This window comes from Stegodyphus dumicola, chromosome 9 (genome assembly GCF_044657685.1).
Source record: "Stegodyphus dumicola isolate Sdum_Otavi_A_Nest chromosome 9, ASM4465768v1".
NCBI lineage: Eukaryota > Metazoa > Arthropoda > Arachnida > Araneae > Eresidae > Stegodyphus > Stegodyphus dumicola.
Genome location: NC_140776.1, coordinates 46,477,660 through 46,496,605, shown reverse-complemented (window position 1 = coordinate 46,496,605; position 18,946 = coordinate 46,477,660). Strand labels below are relative to the sequence as shown.

General features: G+C 31.1%; 1 protein-coding gene across 5 annotated transcripts in view; it reads left to right on the top strand.

The window, feature by feature from the left end:
* LOC118189745 (BLOC-1-related complex subunit 8) overlaps positions 1–18,946 on the top strand; it is a 108,811-nt gene that overhangs the window by 784 nt on the left and 89,081 nt on the right. For all 5 annotated transcript variants that reach the window (XM_085823408.1, XM_035360406.2, XM_085823407.1 and 2 more), the window contains exons 2-3: positions 1,289–1,372; positions 17,160–17,272. In XM_085823408.1, coding sequence (XP_085679534.1) covers positions 1,289–1,372; positions 17,160–17,272 — 197 coding nt within the window. The remainder of the gene's footprint in view (positions 1–1,288; positions 1,373–17,159; positions 17,273–18,946) is intronic.

The window sequence follows — 18,946 nt, the reverse complement described above, 5'->3', positions numbered from 1 at the left end:
ATTCTCACCTAAAACTATGATAATAAATCAATTTTTATGGCGTAAAATTGTAACAATATATTGTTAATGCTTTTCTTACAATAACCTTTCAGAGGATGGCAGGTGTGACATAAATAGATTATTAAATTTTAATAATAAATACTATTTATTACTGATTATCTGTGACAGAATAGTTTGATGTATTTCCATGGTCATCAAAATTAGCAAACCACTGCTGGTGTAAGGAATATAGTTCAAATGACTCTTGAAAAGTAATGAAATGTGTAATGTTCAAGTTTTATTAACAATGCTACTGAAGAAAATTTGATTACTGTTGAAGGTTATTAGTATTGTGAAATAAATTATGAAAAGGATGGGTATTTGTTTCAATGTAAATTGCTTTAACCTGCATGCAAGTAACATAAAAAAAAAAAAAAATACTGAAAACTGTTAATCAGAGTTCATACACATTTCTGCACACAGAAATTAAGGACCATTAATGAAAAAAAATTCAGGACCTATGAGTAAACGCGAACTGAATAAATTCAATTAAAAATATTAGCGATGCCTGCATTTCACATTTGTAATACCATCCTAAAAATAAAATAGATCCATAAGTAGTATGTATTATTACTAAACATGAATTAACATAATTATTAATAAGTTTGAAAATGAAATAAACTTTAAGTAATTGATCAAGTAGCATTAAATATTTTACACTTATAATAATTGGGCATATTTGAAAGAAGTGACATTTACATTTTACTAACTTTATGTAACTTTTTTTTTGTCTCATAATGTCACATACTTGGTCAGGCTAGCGGTTTAGTAAGTAGCAGGTTGATTTTATGTCAAATGGCATAGGTTAAAATGAGAAGTATCATAATCAGCAAAATTCATAACAAAAGTTAATAATTTAATAATTAATTTCTGTTTAAATTTAATACCAATTTATTTCCGTATATCACGTTTAACCTGTTAGTTTTACATCTACATGCTTATTATCTGTGAATTTTTACTACCATATGCTTAATATATTGTTTAGTCTGCTAACTAGAATTTACATGCACTAAAAATCACGTTTACGGCTCGCCTCAAGCGTCGATGAAACGCGAGCTTGGCGAGTAAAAATGGAACGGCGCCAACGGGTTCTCTGCGGATGAAAACCCAAAATTAATGTTAAAATTACGAATTAAATAGTTCTACGTATTATTTATAAAATTTATATGGTATTAATGATATTCTTTCCCGGTAGCTCTCCAGTGTCATATTTAAAGGGGTTTAATGTATTTTATAATTTTATTTTTAGACTCTTTTCAAATGCCCCTCAGCCATTCGGCTGGGACTGCAAATTCATCAACAGATCCAGAAATGGAAAATAAAGTAAAAAAAGGTAATTTATGTTACGTTTCTGAATATGTTTCTTTAATATGCCTCTTTTAATGAAATTGATTTATTCTGCCAAAATATTCTTCATATACAGATAATGAATTTCACTGAATATATTATAATGATGTTTTCATTTTATACACTTGAATGTAAATGGAAATTTAATGGTAAAATCCTAGTGTACGGTGCAGCCTTGGCGCGATTTTGAAAATTATTGCTAACACCAAAATGATGGTTTAACTACTCATCATATATGTCCCATTTACTGCTCATCATAAAGTCGCCAAAAGTAGCCAAATCCCTTGTGCACCGGATAATTTAAGTACTTATTTTTGCATTTTTAATGTATCTTATGTAAAGGATAGGTAAAAGTATATTTTAGGGTACCCCTTGGCAATTTTTTGCAGTACTTGGTTACCGAGTTTGTGCAATTCTTTGACTTAAGCCAAAATAACAAGATAGAATTGCACAAACTTGGTATCCATGTACACATTGACCTATTTTCACTTAAAAAAAATCCTCGAATTGCACAAAAATGACATTGTGCACTCCCTTGACTTTATCGATGTACACGTCGACCTATTTTCACTTAAAAAAAATAGAAGAATTGCACAAATTTGCATTGCGCACTCCCGTAACTTTGTCCATGTATAGATCGATATATTTTCACTTAAAAAGTCAAAGGAGCACCCAGTTCTACAATACAGGCAAACAAAAATTACATAATCTTAATAAACTACATTTTTAATCAAACAATAAAATAACATAAAAAAGGAAAAACATATTATGCATTTAAGCTGAATTTTTCGGTTGATCTTTACATTATGGTAACTTGGCGATTTTTTGGCGAAAATTTGGCGACCAACTCTCCTACAGCAACCCTCTATTTTTTTTTTCCCGCTGCCATTTTGTCTTCACGGAGTAAAGACATGTTTCTTTTCTTTTTATCTACTGAACACTTCTTCCAACAATCTACTAGCCAAATTATACTTATGCTAGAAATTTTATCTAACAAAACTGCTTAATCATGACAAATATTCACTGCAAAATTGGGAAAAAGTGCACAATACCATACTCCTTACGCGTTTTTCAAAATAACACATACACATAAACCATATACACGTCGACTTATTTTTACTTAAAAAAAATCCCAGAATTGCACAAAAATGGCATTGTGCACACTGTTCACTATATCCATGTACACTGCTTTTTTCTCATAAATTAGAAAAATTTCACGAAAATACATGACAATTTTTTGAATCTTTAAACCCGGTAAAAAGAACATATATGAAATTACCTGAACGCGAAAAACTATATACCCTTTCCAAATATGAACATTTCCACGTATAAAATAAATAAAATATCCAAAAACTTTTACCTCTCGATTATCTATTATATTATAAACGTCACCAACGAATTCATACCGCAAACTTTACAAATACTTAGTGTCAAATATTTAAATTATTTCCATGCACGTTTACTTCAACTAAAACGTATACCAAATTCCTACAAACATAAAATTCACAAAATAACTACCATTTAATTAAAATATCACTAAACCATGTACACATCGACTTATTTTTACTTAAAAAAACATCCCAGAATTGCGGAAAAATGGCATTGCGCACACTCTTCACTATATCCATGTACACTGCTTTTTTCTCATAAATTAGAAAAATTTCACGAAAATGCATAACAATTTTCTGAATCTTTAAACCCGGTAAAAAGAACATATACGAAATTACCTGATCACGAAAAAGTATGTACCCTTTTCAAATATGAACATTTCCCCGTATAAAATAAATAAAATATCCAAAAACTTTTACCTCTACATTATCTATTATATTACAAACGTCACTAACTAATTCATACCGCAAACATTACAAATGGTTACAAATACTTAGTGTCAAATATTTAAATTATTTCCATGCACGTTTACGCAAATTACTTTACTTCCACCTTACATTTAGAACAATGCATAAAAATAATATCCTCAAATAATTAAAAATACTAACTTACCTAATCTTCTTCAGAATCTTGATTACATGTCCGATAAACTTTTCTTATTTCTGTTTCAGGATCTTTAAAATCATACTTATAGTTCACAGCAAGGTACCAGGTAAAATAAATAACTTGATAAAACATCTTTACTTCTATCTCGCACAACCTTAAAGAAACACTTATTACTACCCCTTTCAATCACACTAAATACCCATTTCGAATTCACTTTAGTTAGGGCCATGGGATCCAAAAATTAACGAACACTGTTTCACACAACACAGAATAAAGCCAAATACAAAATTTTCAGATTTTTTCCCGATTTTCCCCCTTTTCTGATTAAAAGAACCGTAATTCGTCCATTAATATCACATGACATATTCCATGATCTCTCATTTCCCTCACACAAAATAATGCGTAATTGGAACTGAGTACTGCTCACATTATTACCAAAGTCCCAAGTAGTAACCTTTATCGCCTCCAAAATGTCGCCAAACTACCAGTTTCCATATTCTAAAGATCAGCCAATCTTTCTTCCTACAAACCCATTCAAATCCATCTAAACGGTATTTACGTTCGACTAGACGCATATCCTACATACAGGACACTTATAATAGCTACTAAGTAAACCTTCATTTACATATCAATCAATCAGCGCTCTTTTCCCTTTCGTTCCAAATCATACAGAAACTTCAAATTAATCTTACTACATTGAGCCATTCTACTGTCTAAACAATAAAAACCACCCAAAAACGCTTACAAAGCATCCCATGATTCAAAATTTCCCAGAGAATCATGCACCCTATTATGTCACAATAGGGTTTCTATAATATTCAACTACTGAAGCTACCATAAATGAAACAACAACGTGGCAATAAATGAAACGACAAGTTCACCCTAATACAAGAGTTACCTTAAAGTCTACTCAAACCAAATGATATTGTTTTCCTTGTCCTATATATTGTAATAATACAAGTATTTTTATATAATAGCATTTTATAATTTGTAATGAAATATTTATGTATAGAAGCAGAGGATATAACACTCATATTATATATAAATGCATATCAAAGATTTATGGCTAGAATGTGAATTATATATGCAGTAAAAACATTGAAATAGGTTAAGTTAGCATAAAATTTGAATTTTGAGAAATATTTGAAGAGGAAAACTGACAGTGGATGGTATATGGCAGGAGTAGCCAAGCTCTTTGATAGTCCTAGCCATTTTTCAAAATTTGAACTTTTTGGTGAGCCGCAACTAAATACGTATTTCAAAGGTATGCAAAAAAGGTATTAATTTTTTTAACAAAAATTAAATTTATCAAAAACATATACAGTCAAAAGTCGTTAATCCGGACTCGTCGGGACATCGGCTATTCCGGATTATCGATTTTTCTGGATCATAGATCATCAGTTTAAATCTCGTAAGATGGCATGTAGAAATTCTAAAATTAAAAATATGAAACCGTAATTTATGAAATAAAGGACAATTATGATCTAAAGGGTATCAAAATTTACAAAAAAAAAAAAAAAAAAAAAAAAAAGCTTAATATTTATTTATTTACTTTATTAAACATTTCTTTCAATGTAAGTTGTTTAAGTTGCTTCATTTTATGTGATAATACTTTCTCTTTAATTCTATAAACAGACATAATTTCTTGTTCAGTTACAAAGTTCCGCTGTTCAAGTTCCGTTAATTGCTGTGCCGAGAATACCGACTAACTTGTCAATCAAAATTTTTTCGTTTTCACTAACCTCTCTGCCACATTCTTCATGTCTTTATCCATTTTTTGCAGCAATTCCACTTTTTGTTTGACGGACATCGAAACATACTTTCATTTTGTAGATCCTTTGGGAGCTCCAGAATCGGAAATTCTATTTGACATAATCGAAAGTTCAAGTTTACTTTTATAGTATTGCTCTTACAGGCTGCAAAAAATAATAAGCCGGATCCAATTCGATAATTAAGGAACAACGCAATTATCAACATTAACTGAAATAGATAATTGGATAATTTTAGCTTATACCGTCCGTTATACATAAAACGCGCGCGCGAAAACGTATTCTGCACTTGCGCACACGCATATGCGCAGTCATAAAAAATCTTACGCGCACAAGTAAACGCCTATGCGCATGTGTCAATGCACGCGCATGCGCAGAAAGTTTTTAGCTTTGAGGTCCGGATTATAGATCATTCCGGGTTATGGGTGTCTGAATTAACGACTTTTGACTGTAAATAAAAGTACAAAATATGTGTATTTAATTTAAATATTAAAAATTAAACACATTTATTTTACTTCTCTTGATAATTCTTTAAAATTTGGTGAATAATTGGTGACAGCACTTCTCAGTAATTCTTTGAGATGCTGGTTAGTTAATACTGATCAGTGTTTGGATTTCATGAACTTTAAAGTGGAATAAAAGGATTCACACAAGTACATTGTTCCGAATATAGAAATAATTCGACAAGAAGCCTTTTTTAATTCAAGATACTTTGATTCTAGTACAAATTTCCAAAATTCAGTAATTGGCGTTGACTTATATTTTAATTATACAGCATGATCTTCTTGCATCTCTATTAATTCTAATTCTTCAGATGCTTTTTTGGATCATAATTATATTGAAAATGGAAAAATCACCTAGAATTATGTTAATTTCAAATGGATTCAGATAAAAACATCAAGGAACGATTTAAAATATTTCGAGTCTTGAAATCTATTTTAGAATTCCGTCGATATTCCTTCTAGCTTTTTTATATATACTCCTTGAGTTTTTCTTGTTTAATATTGGAAAAAAATTGGTTAATCTTCGGATTATGGTAACTTGGCAATCAACCCTGCTACAGCAACCTGCTAGTTTTTTTTTTTGTTTGTTTGTTTTATGTTTTGTTTTGACGCCATTTTGTTTTCACGAAGTAAAGGCATTTTTTTTTTTTTACTCAACATTTTTTTCCATCAATCTGCTAGCTGAATTACGTTTATGCTAGAACTTTTATGGAACAAAAGTGCTTAATCAGGACGAAGATAGGTGCGAAATTGGGAGAAAGTGCAGAATCGCCCACTGCTTGCCGCGTTTTTAAGAATTGTACATACACGGTATCCATGTACACGTCGACCTATTTTCACTTAAAAAAAATCCCAGAATTGCACAAAAATGGCATTGCGCTCACTCGACTTTATCCATGTACACTGCTAAAGTCCTAGCTAGTAACCTTTATCGCCTTACCAAAATGTCGCCAAACTACCTGTTACGATATTCCAAAGATTAGCCAACAAATTTTTAATTTGAGGAAAATGAGAAAATGTTTTATTTTTAATGTTCTTTTTTAAATGTTGTAATTTAGTTTGAAAACTAATTATACACTGTGAGAGGTCAGATATTATTTTATCTTTCCCCTGCAATTTTAAATTCAGTGTTTTCAAATATTCCATGACATCAGTCAAAAACATTAAGTCTTGTAACCACTCGTTATTGTCTAATTCTGAATAGGTTATTTCCTTTCCTTTTAAAAATGCAGTTACCAGATCAAACAAATCTACAAATCGATTTAATACGTTGTAGCTAGATAAGCATCTAACAATGGAAAAGAAATTAATGTCATTTGGTAGTTTTTCAAGGAAATTTTTGAATTGACGATGATTTTTTTGCATGGGTGCGAATGTAATTTCAATGTGTAACACTGTTTTCATAACATCAGGATATTTTAAATATTTTGTAACGAGATGTTCTCGGTGAATTATGCAGTGAATCAGTATGAATTGCGGAATTTGAGAATCATCTCTTGAAAGCCCAATAAGACCGATTTTTTTTTTTTTTTTACTGAGCATTGCCGAAGCTCCATCATTTGCAATGCTTACACGTTTATTAAGAGGTACATCAAAAGTTTTCATTATGGAATCTAATACATTTTTAATATAGACACCGCGAGTTGACTCTTGAAATGCTACTAAATTTAATAATTCTCCTTTAACAGCAAAGTCAGGTGAAACAAAACGTATGAAAACTGCTAATTGCGGAAGATCTGTGATATCTGTCGATTCATCAAAGCCTAAGCTGAATGCAATAAAGTTCTTCAAATCATTTTTTTAAATTTTATTCAAGAGATGCATTAATTGCAGATATGCATCGTTCAGTTGCGTTTCTCGAGATGGGAATCTGCAAAACAACTTTGTGCAGTGCTTGGATCTAAGTACATCTTCCAAAGATTTTTTTAATAAACTCTTCCTCTCCAAACGGGCATTTTGCATGAGCAATATTCCACACAATAACAAAACTGGCTTCAGCCACATTATTAGCTTGATTGCTAAAGGTCATCAAAATTGACTGTTGTGTATTTGAATTTGATTTTAAAGAAGCAATTTTATCTGATCTTAATTTGGAATTTTGTGGAAACTGATTAGAAAACTAAGGATGATTGGTTTTATAATTTCGACATAAATTGCTAGCTTTATATTTTTTGACCGTAGAATTATAAATAACACATAATGCTTTTCTGTTATTGTCAATAAAAAAGAAATTCTCCTCCCACTTATTATTAAAACTTCTATTTTCTTGTTCATATTTTCTTTTTTAATTTTAGTTCTTGTCATCATATTTTTAAAAGAACTGGAAATAAATAAAGAAATTTAGAAAATTCATGTTTTGTGTTATTAAAACAATAACAACGTGTTACATACCATGAAACAAATTATAGTTAACTTACCAAAAATTCCAGATTACAAATTATATCTATAGCAAGAGTGATACAAATTTTTTCCTCCAGGAGCACAATGTCAATTGTCCGTTGCAATAAAAGTTTACAAATTTAAAATCGGTCTGGAGTCAGTCGATTGCGTAGATTGTATTGGGTTGGCAACTAAGTAATTGCGGATTTTTTTTAGAAAATCAAAGACAATTTTTTCATGGAACTAAAAACTTTATTCTGTAATGTATTGCCCATTTTGATCAATGACCTTTTGCCATCTTTCAGGCAGCATCATAATCCCACGCTCATAAAACTTCTGGTTTTTATTAGCAAAAAACTGAATCAGGTACGATTTGACATCATCATCATTATTGAAATTTTTACCATTCAAGGAGTTTTGTAAAGATTGAAATAAAAAGTAATCGGATGGTGCAAGGTCAGGGCTATAGGGTGGATATGGCAAAACATCCCAACAAAGCTCCAATAATTTTTGCCGAGTGACCAAAGATGTGTGTGGCCTTACATTGTCATGATAGAATACAACACCTTTTCGATTTGTCAATTCGGGCCACTTTTCTTCAACTGCATTGTTTAATTTCGTTAGTTATTCAATGTAGACATCAGAATTGATTGTTCGGTTAGGTGGTAAGAGTTCAAAGTAGACAATTCCTTTCTAATCCCACCAAACTGATAACAAAACCTTCTTTTGATGAATATCAGCTTTTGATGTTGTTTGAGTTGGTTCACCTGGCCTGCTCCACGATCTTTTCCACTTGATATTGTTGTAAACAAGCCATTTTTCATCGACAGTTATCAGTCGTTTTAAAAATGGATCATTTTCATTACGTTTATTTAGCAAATCGCAGCTGTTAATGCGTTGCGTTAAATGCGTTTCCTTCATTTTGTGAGGAACCCGTGTATTGAGTTTTTGAACATAGTCAAGTTGTTTTAAGTGATTTTCAATGGATATATGGGATACATGAAGCTTCTCTGCAATCTCACGTGTTGTACTGTGGCAATCCAAATCGATTATTGCTTTGATTAGGTCGTCATCAACTTCAACTGGAGGACCAGAGCGTTTTTCAACTTTGAGTGAAAAATCACCAGATCGAAATTTGGCAAACTAATTTTGACACTGCCGTTCTTTTAAGGCTTCGTCATCATAAACAGCACATAACTTTTTATGAGCTTGCGATGCATTTTTCCCTTTGCGGAAATAAAAAAGCAAAATATGACGAAAATGTTCCTTTTGATTTTCCACTTTTCAACGAACGCCAAACGAAAACTACGCAACCGATCAAAAAACTTTTTTTACTGATTGACAGCTGAATTGCCAACTATCAAATAACAAAATGTGTTTTACATTTGTACTACCTCTGCAACCCTAAATATTCAACTGAAGCCATCTATGAGTGAAATCCGCAATTACTTAGTTCCCAACCCAATATATCGTCATTCGTCGAGAAGCAATCGGCCGGACAAGGCCTTGACTCCCATATGATTCTCATAATTCACAAGGCAGTCAAAGAGGAAGAAAATCCGATAAACGGAGCTGTTATGCCACTGTTTTTGTTCATTCGTGCAGTTTTCGATGGTTCATATCATTCTTAACTTGGATGGAAATGAAATTTGTTACAACATCGCACTTAGTTTTTCATATTTGTTGTCAGTAATTTAAAAGACATTCTGAAATACAAACAAAATGATAATATTTTTTTAAATATAATAACACAAAAATGGAAAGGGAACTTGGATACATTTATCAAGAGCCACAAATAATACTTCAAAAAGCCGCATGTGGCTCGCGAGCCACAGGTTGGCCACCCTTGGTATATGACATCAGTATTCTGGATTAAAAGTATTGCTGTGTAATCTCTGAGGATTGAGTGTTTTTAAGATGTTAACAAATTACTGTAAAATGGAAACACATTTTACTTCAACAAATGAGAGACTTTTAGTTCTTTCTTAAATTTCATGGATGTGGTGCTTAACATTTTTTTCTTTCTTGTATGCTGGACATCCTTGATGAAATTTATATGTTTTATGTAAAGCTATTCACCAGCTTTTCATGATTAAGATTTCCCTTTTAATCGGTAAATTGTTGCACATGTCCAGTGCAACTGGGCCTGAGTGAACACTTGCAGATCACTCAGGCCGAGTTCCAGCGAATGGAGTGGTTTCATGGTAGTTTTTGTTGATTTCCCTACGGTTAATGTAAATGCGAGCCAGTTTTCCTTAAAGAGTTCTCCATGAAAACGTTCCTTAGACAGATACTCCTTGCATGCTTTGCTGTAATGCAAATAATCCAATTTAGTTAAATATAATTGACAGATAAGGTACTGAAAACAAGAAATCTCTCGATACATGAATAACATTATCCATCTCCAGATACTGTAGCATAAAGAATGGAGAGGGAGGGGTAGTTTGCTGAGCAGTAATATTATGGTCTTTATGGTGTACTGATAATATACCCATTCTTTGCATATAGGAAAAGAAAGCTATTTTAACAATAGATCAGAAATACTGGAAATGTCTGTAATAATGCAAATGAATTAATATTGGAAATTTAAAGAAAGAAGTATTTTATCAGAAATTGAAATTTCCTGTATTCCATTTAACAAAAATGTGATACTTTTCTGTTATCAGACCGAATTCAGAAATGTGTGTCTGTTTATACATAAACACATACACATATACACATACATACATGCATTTTTTAATCTGGTCCCAATGAAAGAAAAACACCAAAAATGGTAAAAATTAGCCTTATTTAGTGTTTCTTATGATTCTAAAAAAAAGGTTTTTCATTTAAATCCCATGATGCACAATTATGTCAATTTTAATTTACTTTTGAAATTGTGATTTTAAACATTGCTGAAAAGTTAAATTATCAGTATCTGAAAATTATTTAAAAATTGAATTTTAGGGTGATCAGTATAGTTTATATTTTTATTTTATGCTGAATTTGTAGAATTCACTGAATTATCATTATCATGAGTGTTTTTATTTGTGCTTGGGGAAATTTATTAGCAAACTTGAAAATAGTAATGCTTCAAAATGAGAAAAGGCAAAAGAAATATTAACTAGGGCTCTACTCTTACATGCGCCCTAAGGTTGCCAAATGTGGCAATATGTGTTGTGCGGTGGTTTTTGGTGTGATTGCGTGTTCTGTTTTCCAATGGTTTTATGTGTGATGTTGGTTTCTATGACAACCCTTTTTACGTGGAAACTTGGATTTGCTAATTGGTTCGTGTGGTAATTAATTGATTTATGACGTGTTGGCAAAATTTCAGACACGTGCCTGGTGCAACTATTTTTTCAGGTGGTTGGAAATTCTACAAGTATTTAGTAGTAGAAGAAGGTTTTGAACATTTATTTGTGAAACATAGTATCAATTTTGTGGATAGTGAGTCTGGCTGTCGTATAAATACAATAGAGATTACATGGCGGCGTGCTAATGCGACGTTGCCGATTTATAATCGGGAATGTGATTTTGAGTTTTATATGTTTTTCCATCATTTTTCTGAAATGGGAAAAGATGCTTTTAACAAATTTGTGGTAAAAATATTTTGGTGATGTTTGAAATTGGTATTTCTGCTGTTCGAAGAAGCATTAATTCATGGTAAGTGCATTTTGTTTTATTCTTGTTCTTATTTAGTAGAATGTTATGTTCATTGTTTTTTTAGTATGAATTTCTGTTGTTATTGTTTTTTTTTTTAATTGTTTAAAATTTATTTTAGTTATTTTAGTTTATTTTATTGATTAGTGCACAATGCTTAGATTGTGCAATTCGTAGATGATTTTTAAAGTTTAAATAGAACGCTGTGTACACACTATTCTTGAAATTTATTGTTGTTATGTTAATTATTAAAGCAAGGTGTGTGTAGTTTGTAGATTCCTTTGCTGCCTAGATTATGCAATTCGTAAATGTTTTTTAAGTTTAAACTGAAAGCTGTGTACATGGTATTCTTTGAAATTTATTGTTGTTATGTTAATTTATTTAAGCTAGGTGTGCGTAGTTCGTAGATTCCTTTGCTGCATAGATTGTGCAATTCTGTGATTTTTTTTTTTTTTTTTTTAAGTTAAAACATATCACTGTGTACATGGATTCTTGTTGAATATTTTTGGTTAGAAACTTTATGTTTTTGTTATCTAAATTTTTTGTTTTCGTTTCAGAATTTTATCTTAAATTGTGTGTTCAAAATGTGGTTTTTGCCTGTGCGAAAATCACGTTTTTGCAGACATTTTAGGCTAAAAGTTTGAAATGTAGACAAAAAATTTAGGTAGTAATGTGGCGCATGGGCGAGAAATTTGTCGGCGCATTGGGCGATTCGAGGGTGCATATAAGAGTAATTCCCATTTACAAAATCTGTTTTTTGAAATTTTAGTTAAATTTCTTCTTGCCAACACACTTTTAATTCAGTTGTCTGAGGTCTGTTTTTATCAGCAAGTCTGAGTTTACCATATAAGATTACCATTAATATGTTTTGTATTCAGTTACTGAGATTTAAAACCAAAATGATTTTAAACATCACTGCATGAATCATTTCTCAAGCTGTTGTATGTTAATAGTCATGTGGAGAGGAAAGTAGCATGATCTCATGTTGATGTTATGCTTGATGGTGATTAAAGACTTTAGCTAACTTTGCTATGAAGAGATGAGTGTATTAGCAAGCAAGGAGAAATTTAACAGAAATTTCTTTCCATATGCAAAAATAGATTTTGTAAATGATGCTCATAGGTGAAAACATTGCACTTAGTGAATTCATAATAACTGATTTGTTTTTCAAATAAACCCATAACTGGCACCAGAGTTTAGGCGAGGCAAAATTTTTAGATTTTAGAGAAACACCGAGCAACAAAATTAAGGAGTGAAAAAAATCTTTAGAATTTAGAAAAGGCAAGGGTGCAAAATTTTTAGAATTTCTCTGCATTTCTAGAAACATTAAATATTAGTGAAATAATATGTGATTAAAATTAAATTAATGTTAGTGAAAAAAAAAAAAAAAAAGAGAACACACATCAATAGTTTTAAAAGCAACTGATTATTTAAAAATACATAGCAATTGTAATGAAAGTTGCATAATACTTGCACAGAATTTTCTGTGCTTTTCAATATACAGGATGTCTCAGTATCATATTTCAGGACTGCTAGCAGGGGTAGGGTGCACCTTGGTGATTCCGAATCATATAGCAATGCAGGGTCAAACATTAGAAATTAAAAGATATTAGGGAAGTTAATATTTGTTTTAATAATAAATTTACATGCACAAAAGTAACATGAGTCAAATATAGTGTTTACATTTTGTCTACTAATTTCAGTGCACACTGTAACAGCTGTAACCCTCCGAGCATTACAGGTTTAGCTCTGAAATTTCAAAGTTCCTCAAAATGTTGTGAATAAGTAGTATTGTCTTGACTTTAATTAAAAAATGACTCTGTCATTTTGTACCTTGATTCCTTTTCTTCCAATATATATTAAAACTGAAATCAGATACACTAAAAGCTAGGAGAAATTTTCTTGTATAATGAATATAGAAGGCAGCCTTCTATACAGAATTTTCCGGCCGTAACGCTGAGATGGTTAATATCGTTATTAATCTCTCGTGCATTTGAAATAGATGAGTAATAAATAATGTACAGGTTACCGGCAATATTGAAACGCAGGCTTGAGAGCTACATGCATTTTCTTGCACGAAGCATGTAATTATTTTTTTTAAATAAGTTTATATACTTTTTCTTCTCTTGGTTTATGTGTTGCCATTTTTGAGAGTAAAATAAAAGTTATTGCTGTGGTCCATCACTGAAGTTTACTTTAAATTGTTAAAGAAGTATCACAACACCTCACATTTATGGTGCATGGAATTCTGAATATTCTGTAATAGTCCAGACATATCTTAAATCTCCCCAGTAACTACTTCGATTCAGGCAACCAAGCTCCTCAGCATTGTGAAGGGTAGTGTCATAAACCAGTGTCTTCATATGCTTCCATAAAAAGAAATCAAGACATGGTAGGTCTGGTAATTGAGCAGGCTAGTGCATCGGACCACCACATCCGATCTATTGTTGGCCAAATCTGACATCTAGGTGGATAAAAACATTATGATTGAAATGGGCAAGGACAACATCACATTAGAAAAATATTGGCTGTCACATTGATGCAGAAATTTGTTCATCATCTAAAAGTTGAGGCATGATGTACTGCAGAAAGATCAAGTAGTTACAACCGATTAGACGAAAAGGCAACAGGTCTGATGGGGTGATTTCCACTAAGCTGGCCCAAACATAACCGAAAACCGACTCTGCAATATGCAGTGCTGTGTTGCATGATGCATGAGTGTTCTCTATCATCCGTAGATGGACGTTATGTGTGTAGAATACTTCCTTAGAGAAGGATGCCTCATCGGTGAACAACACATTAGCAAAGAAACAGGGTTCTATAACATTTTTTTCAAAATATCGTTGTGGAAAAGCAGTCTGAGGTGCATAATCGCACGGTTAAATGCATTTTGTTTTTTCTCTGAATGCTGGAATGGGAAACAACTGCATGCACTGTACTTCACTTAGTCAAACTTGGAGTCCCCTTCATTCCATGTACAAATGCTGTGTGGCTGTCCCACTACAATCTGCAGCCCCCTATGCCAAATGCATATTGGCTAACTTCGTGTTCGTGTAGTTTTTCATCTTACTAACTCTGCATTCTTATGCAAAATGCCGATTCTCTGCAAAGAACTCTCAGAGCTTTCGTGCAAAGCCATCTATGCACCAGGAAAGCATTTCAGACCCTGCATTTCTATATGATTCCGAGTCATCATGATGCACTCTACCTCTGTTAGAAATTCTGAAACATGGTACTGAGATGCCCTATATACGATTGGCTGTCACATAAAATTGCATATTTTAAAAATATGCCTAAATTTTGAGAGGTAACATATAACATAAGATTTTAATGATAATTCTTTAAACCTCAAATTAACCGCTTGCCTGATTATCCCAAGTTATCTCGGGTTCGTATATATTGCAGTTAATTATTATCCCGAGAAAACTCGGGCGAGGCAGAATTTGTTAGTACGATTTCTTTTATCACGGTTTTACTCGGTCTGGAGGAAATGAAAGGAAATATTTATCTTTGATTGGCAGTTTGCCAAATTTTGTTGGTTGCACGGTTCTTTTGGAGGGACTGGTCCCATGTTTCCCTATTGTATAGTATACGTTGGCTTGTGGATTAGTAATATATAAAGACGGGTGCATGCGTTGGAAAAAAATAAAATAATGACGGTGATGGAAGATAGCGAAAGCGATGATTTTTCAGATAGTAATTATGAAAAGGTTGGGAAAAAAATCAAATCCAACGAGACAGTGTACTCTGCGCTCCCGTGAAAGAGATTCCAGCGGTAAGCCAGTAAGAAAAGAGACCAGATACCAATGTAGAATGTCAGGTATCACTCTGTGTTGTCCCTTGTTTCAAAACTATCATACAAATATTAATATTTAACTTTTTTTCGTTTGCCCAAGATAACTCAGGATAGTAAACTAATATTAAAAATAAATGCTTTTACACCTTCAAAAAATTAAAAATTCAACTTAAAACCCACATATTTTGATTTGTTTCATTTTGTTGTATTTAATAATAAAATAAAAAAATGTGATGATTTTTTGCAATTTTTTTCAAAAAAATTTGTAAGGAAAGCGGTTAATGTCACAAATTTGAAATAGGGAGGTTATCTGATATAAAATTGCTAAGCATACTTTTTTTCAGTGTCATTTGCTTTAAAATGCACTATGAGCAATTGTATTTTATACATAATGCATAAAATACTATTTTTCATTTATAAATTTTCAATTCATTACACTTTTTACAGGAAAAGTTATAAAGGTAAGTCTTTTTCTTTTTTAAAGAACATACAGGCGTAATAAATTTTTACAAGTGTTTTTGGAGTGATTTAAAAATCCCTTCTCTTTTGATATAAATAAAACATTCAAAAGTCTGTACCCGGGGCAGTCCCCGAGTTTGCCACCTGGGGTATTACCTAAATTTGGCAACCCTATTGTTATACAAATAAGTAATTACAATAAATAAATACAAGTAGAAAAATCAATTCTATGTCCAATTTTGAAGAAAAATTTTAATTTCAATATTTAAAAATTATATTATTATTTTCTTGTCCTTTTTCTTCGCGGAACTATCGATGGCATTGCAGAAGCCTATTTAATTGCTTTTGCTGTTATCTAAACAGAAGAGAAAGATTTCTTAAATGCAAATTATACTTTCGTAGTTCTTAAGTACTTCTTAAATGATTTTTAATTAGAAAATGCTTCTTGCAATTAACAACATTTACTGCAATTGAGAGGAAAATTCACATTAGTATAAAATATTTGGAACTTTGTTCTAGAGTTTCTAGTTTAGAATAAACAGCAAAAATTCAAAAGTACTGCCCTTCAATGTTCCTGTTTCGATTTTACTAGCAATAACAAAAATAAGCTTCTGAAATACTTCTTTCTTAAAGAGGAATTCTTTTTGTATTAATGTTACTGTGTTCATAATTGAGTTGATATTAATCATAATTTAGTTTGCATTCAAAAGTTTTGCTAAAATAAAAAAAGACTACCAAAAGTATGTAACTGTTGTTGAATACTTAATGTTCTCTGAATACTTTATGTAGAATAAAAACTCTTTTCATCTTAATTTAATTCTGTATAGAAATTTGACATCTAGTTATTTTCTCAATGATCCATCTGACTAAGCTTTATAAAATAATGTGTCATGGAAAGAATGCTGCCCCTAAATTTGGTAATTTGGTGGTTCATCCCCTCCTCCTCTAGCTAGTGTTTATAGCCTAAGCAACTATCATAGTTTTTTTTTTTTTTTTTTTTTTTTTTTTTTTTTTTAATGCATGCTTTTTGTCTGGAGGACTTTTTATCAGGAAAACCATTTTTTTTCTTATGTAACTGAAATTTTTATATTATCTAATCAACTTTTATGGCTTTATTATTAGCATCATAGAAAATTTATGAAATGTAAGCTTATTTATTTAAATCATTTTGGAAATATAATGTTGTAAACTTATATTATTAATAAGTATATTATAAAATCAAATTATTTTCAGCTTCAGAAAAAATATCTGAGAATTTACATATATTTGCAAATGAACCTTCCTTGGCATGTTACAGACTTCAGGAACACATTCACAAGTCTTTACCTCAGCTTGTTTTAAAGAGAGTAAGTGTTTTTGTATAAAGTATTTGAATTTACAACTGTGAAGTCTGAGATTAGAATCAACAAGACTTTGATTTTGGGAGTTTGGAAATTTCTGGATTTTAGACTACTTATTTAAATCTAGTATGATGGTATGGGGAAATTATAAAATTAAAGATATGAAATGATTGTTTGTGAAATAATGAAGCATTTATGAGCATGAGGTAATGCATGGCTTTGTTGAAATGGGCAGAGAAATGCAATTGACTGCCATAAATCATCATTTCTCATGCAAATTTTGAAAGTTATGTATCACTACCTGAATATAAATCTTGCCAACATGTATTTTATCTATGGAGCTGAGGATAAAATACTTTGGAATTTGTTTATCTCTTTTGAATAGCTGCTCCACGTTAGCTGCAGCCTCATAGCTAAAATGTATGCCATTGAGCTCCACATTCATATAGTGATACTCACTGCTCAAAATATGCCTAGGTAATGATGATTTTTGCCAGCGTTGCCAGAAATCTTTCAATTAAAGTAGCAGGAGAAGAATCAAAAAGTCGCAGAAAGTAACAAATGATATTGGAGATCATGTGATTTTTGTGATATTGTAATTTTATATGTTCATGACATCATCACAAATTCAGTCTCCATTGGCTCTGTAAATTAAAGACTGTAATTCAATTTTTAGTTACTTTAATTATGTATTTTAGTTTCAATGAAATTTTTAAAACTATATTGCTAATTTATGATTGTTTAAATATCCATTTTATTTTTTAATTAATTTAGTTAATTTAGGTTTTTATTTTAAAATTAAATTGTCCGTATCCATTGTTCATTGCAGCCTCATGTTTGGGTTGTTCATGTTTTTGTACTAAATTTTTTAAGTTAGCAATTCATTTTTAAAATTTATTGTTTTTTGCTTTATTTTAATTGGTAATGACTTTCCTTGAAACTTCTATTCTGCTTGGTAAACGTATTTAATTTTTATCAGATCCTGAATGCTAATAAAAGTTCTGTTCTTTCATTGTTAAATTTCTCTATGCTGTTATTTAGAAAACTGTTGTTGATTTTATTTTTAAATCATTTCTATTGTTAATGTCTTAGCAATAATCAAATAATAATTCATAATCATCATATAATAATTTTATGATCAGGAGGATGAATTTCATTTCTTTCTCTATTTTAATGGCGCTCAGGCTGCAAAAAGCGATTTATCATCATAGAAATGGGAAAGTGCAAAAAAACTGACTTAAAAACAAAAATTTTGAGCAATAAAATTATTAATATCATTATTAAGGTGCGTAATTCTGTTTTACACTCTTTTGCAAATTTTTCAATGTATTACTATTGTTTTTATGGAGTTGTCTTATCTATCAATAATAGAATACACTTTTTGCTCCATGAGTTCAAATATATTTATATAAATCTCTCTTTAAACAAAAACACACAACTCAAGTGCACATTGCTTCTTTTACAATATTTTTAGTTTTAATTTTTGAAATTATATATACTTCTTAATAATATATATATGTATACAAGGTGCACAATGGTTACAAACTTTCGAGAGAGAGAGGACGATGACTTCCTAGACGAACTTTCTAGACGATGGAAAATCCCAGAACAGTGCATGGTAGGAAATGCTTAATTGGCATAATAGTGACAACACAAAATACAAGAAAAGAAGGATATGAA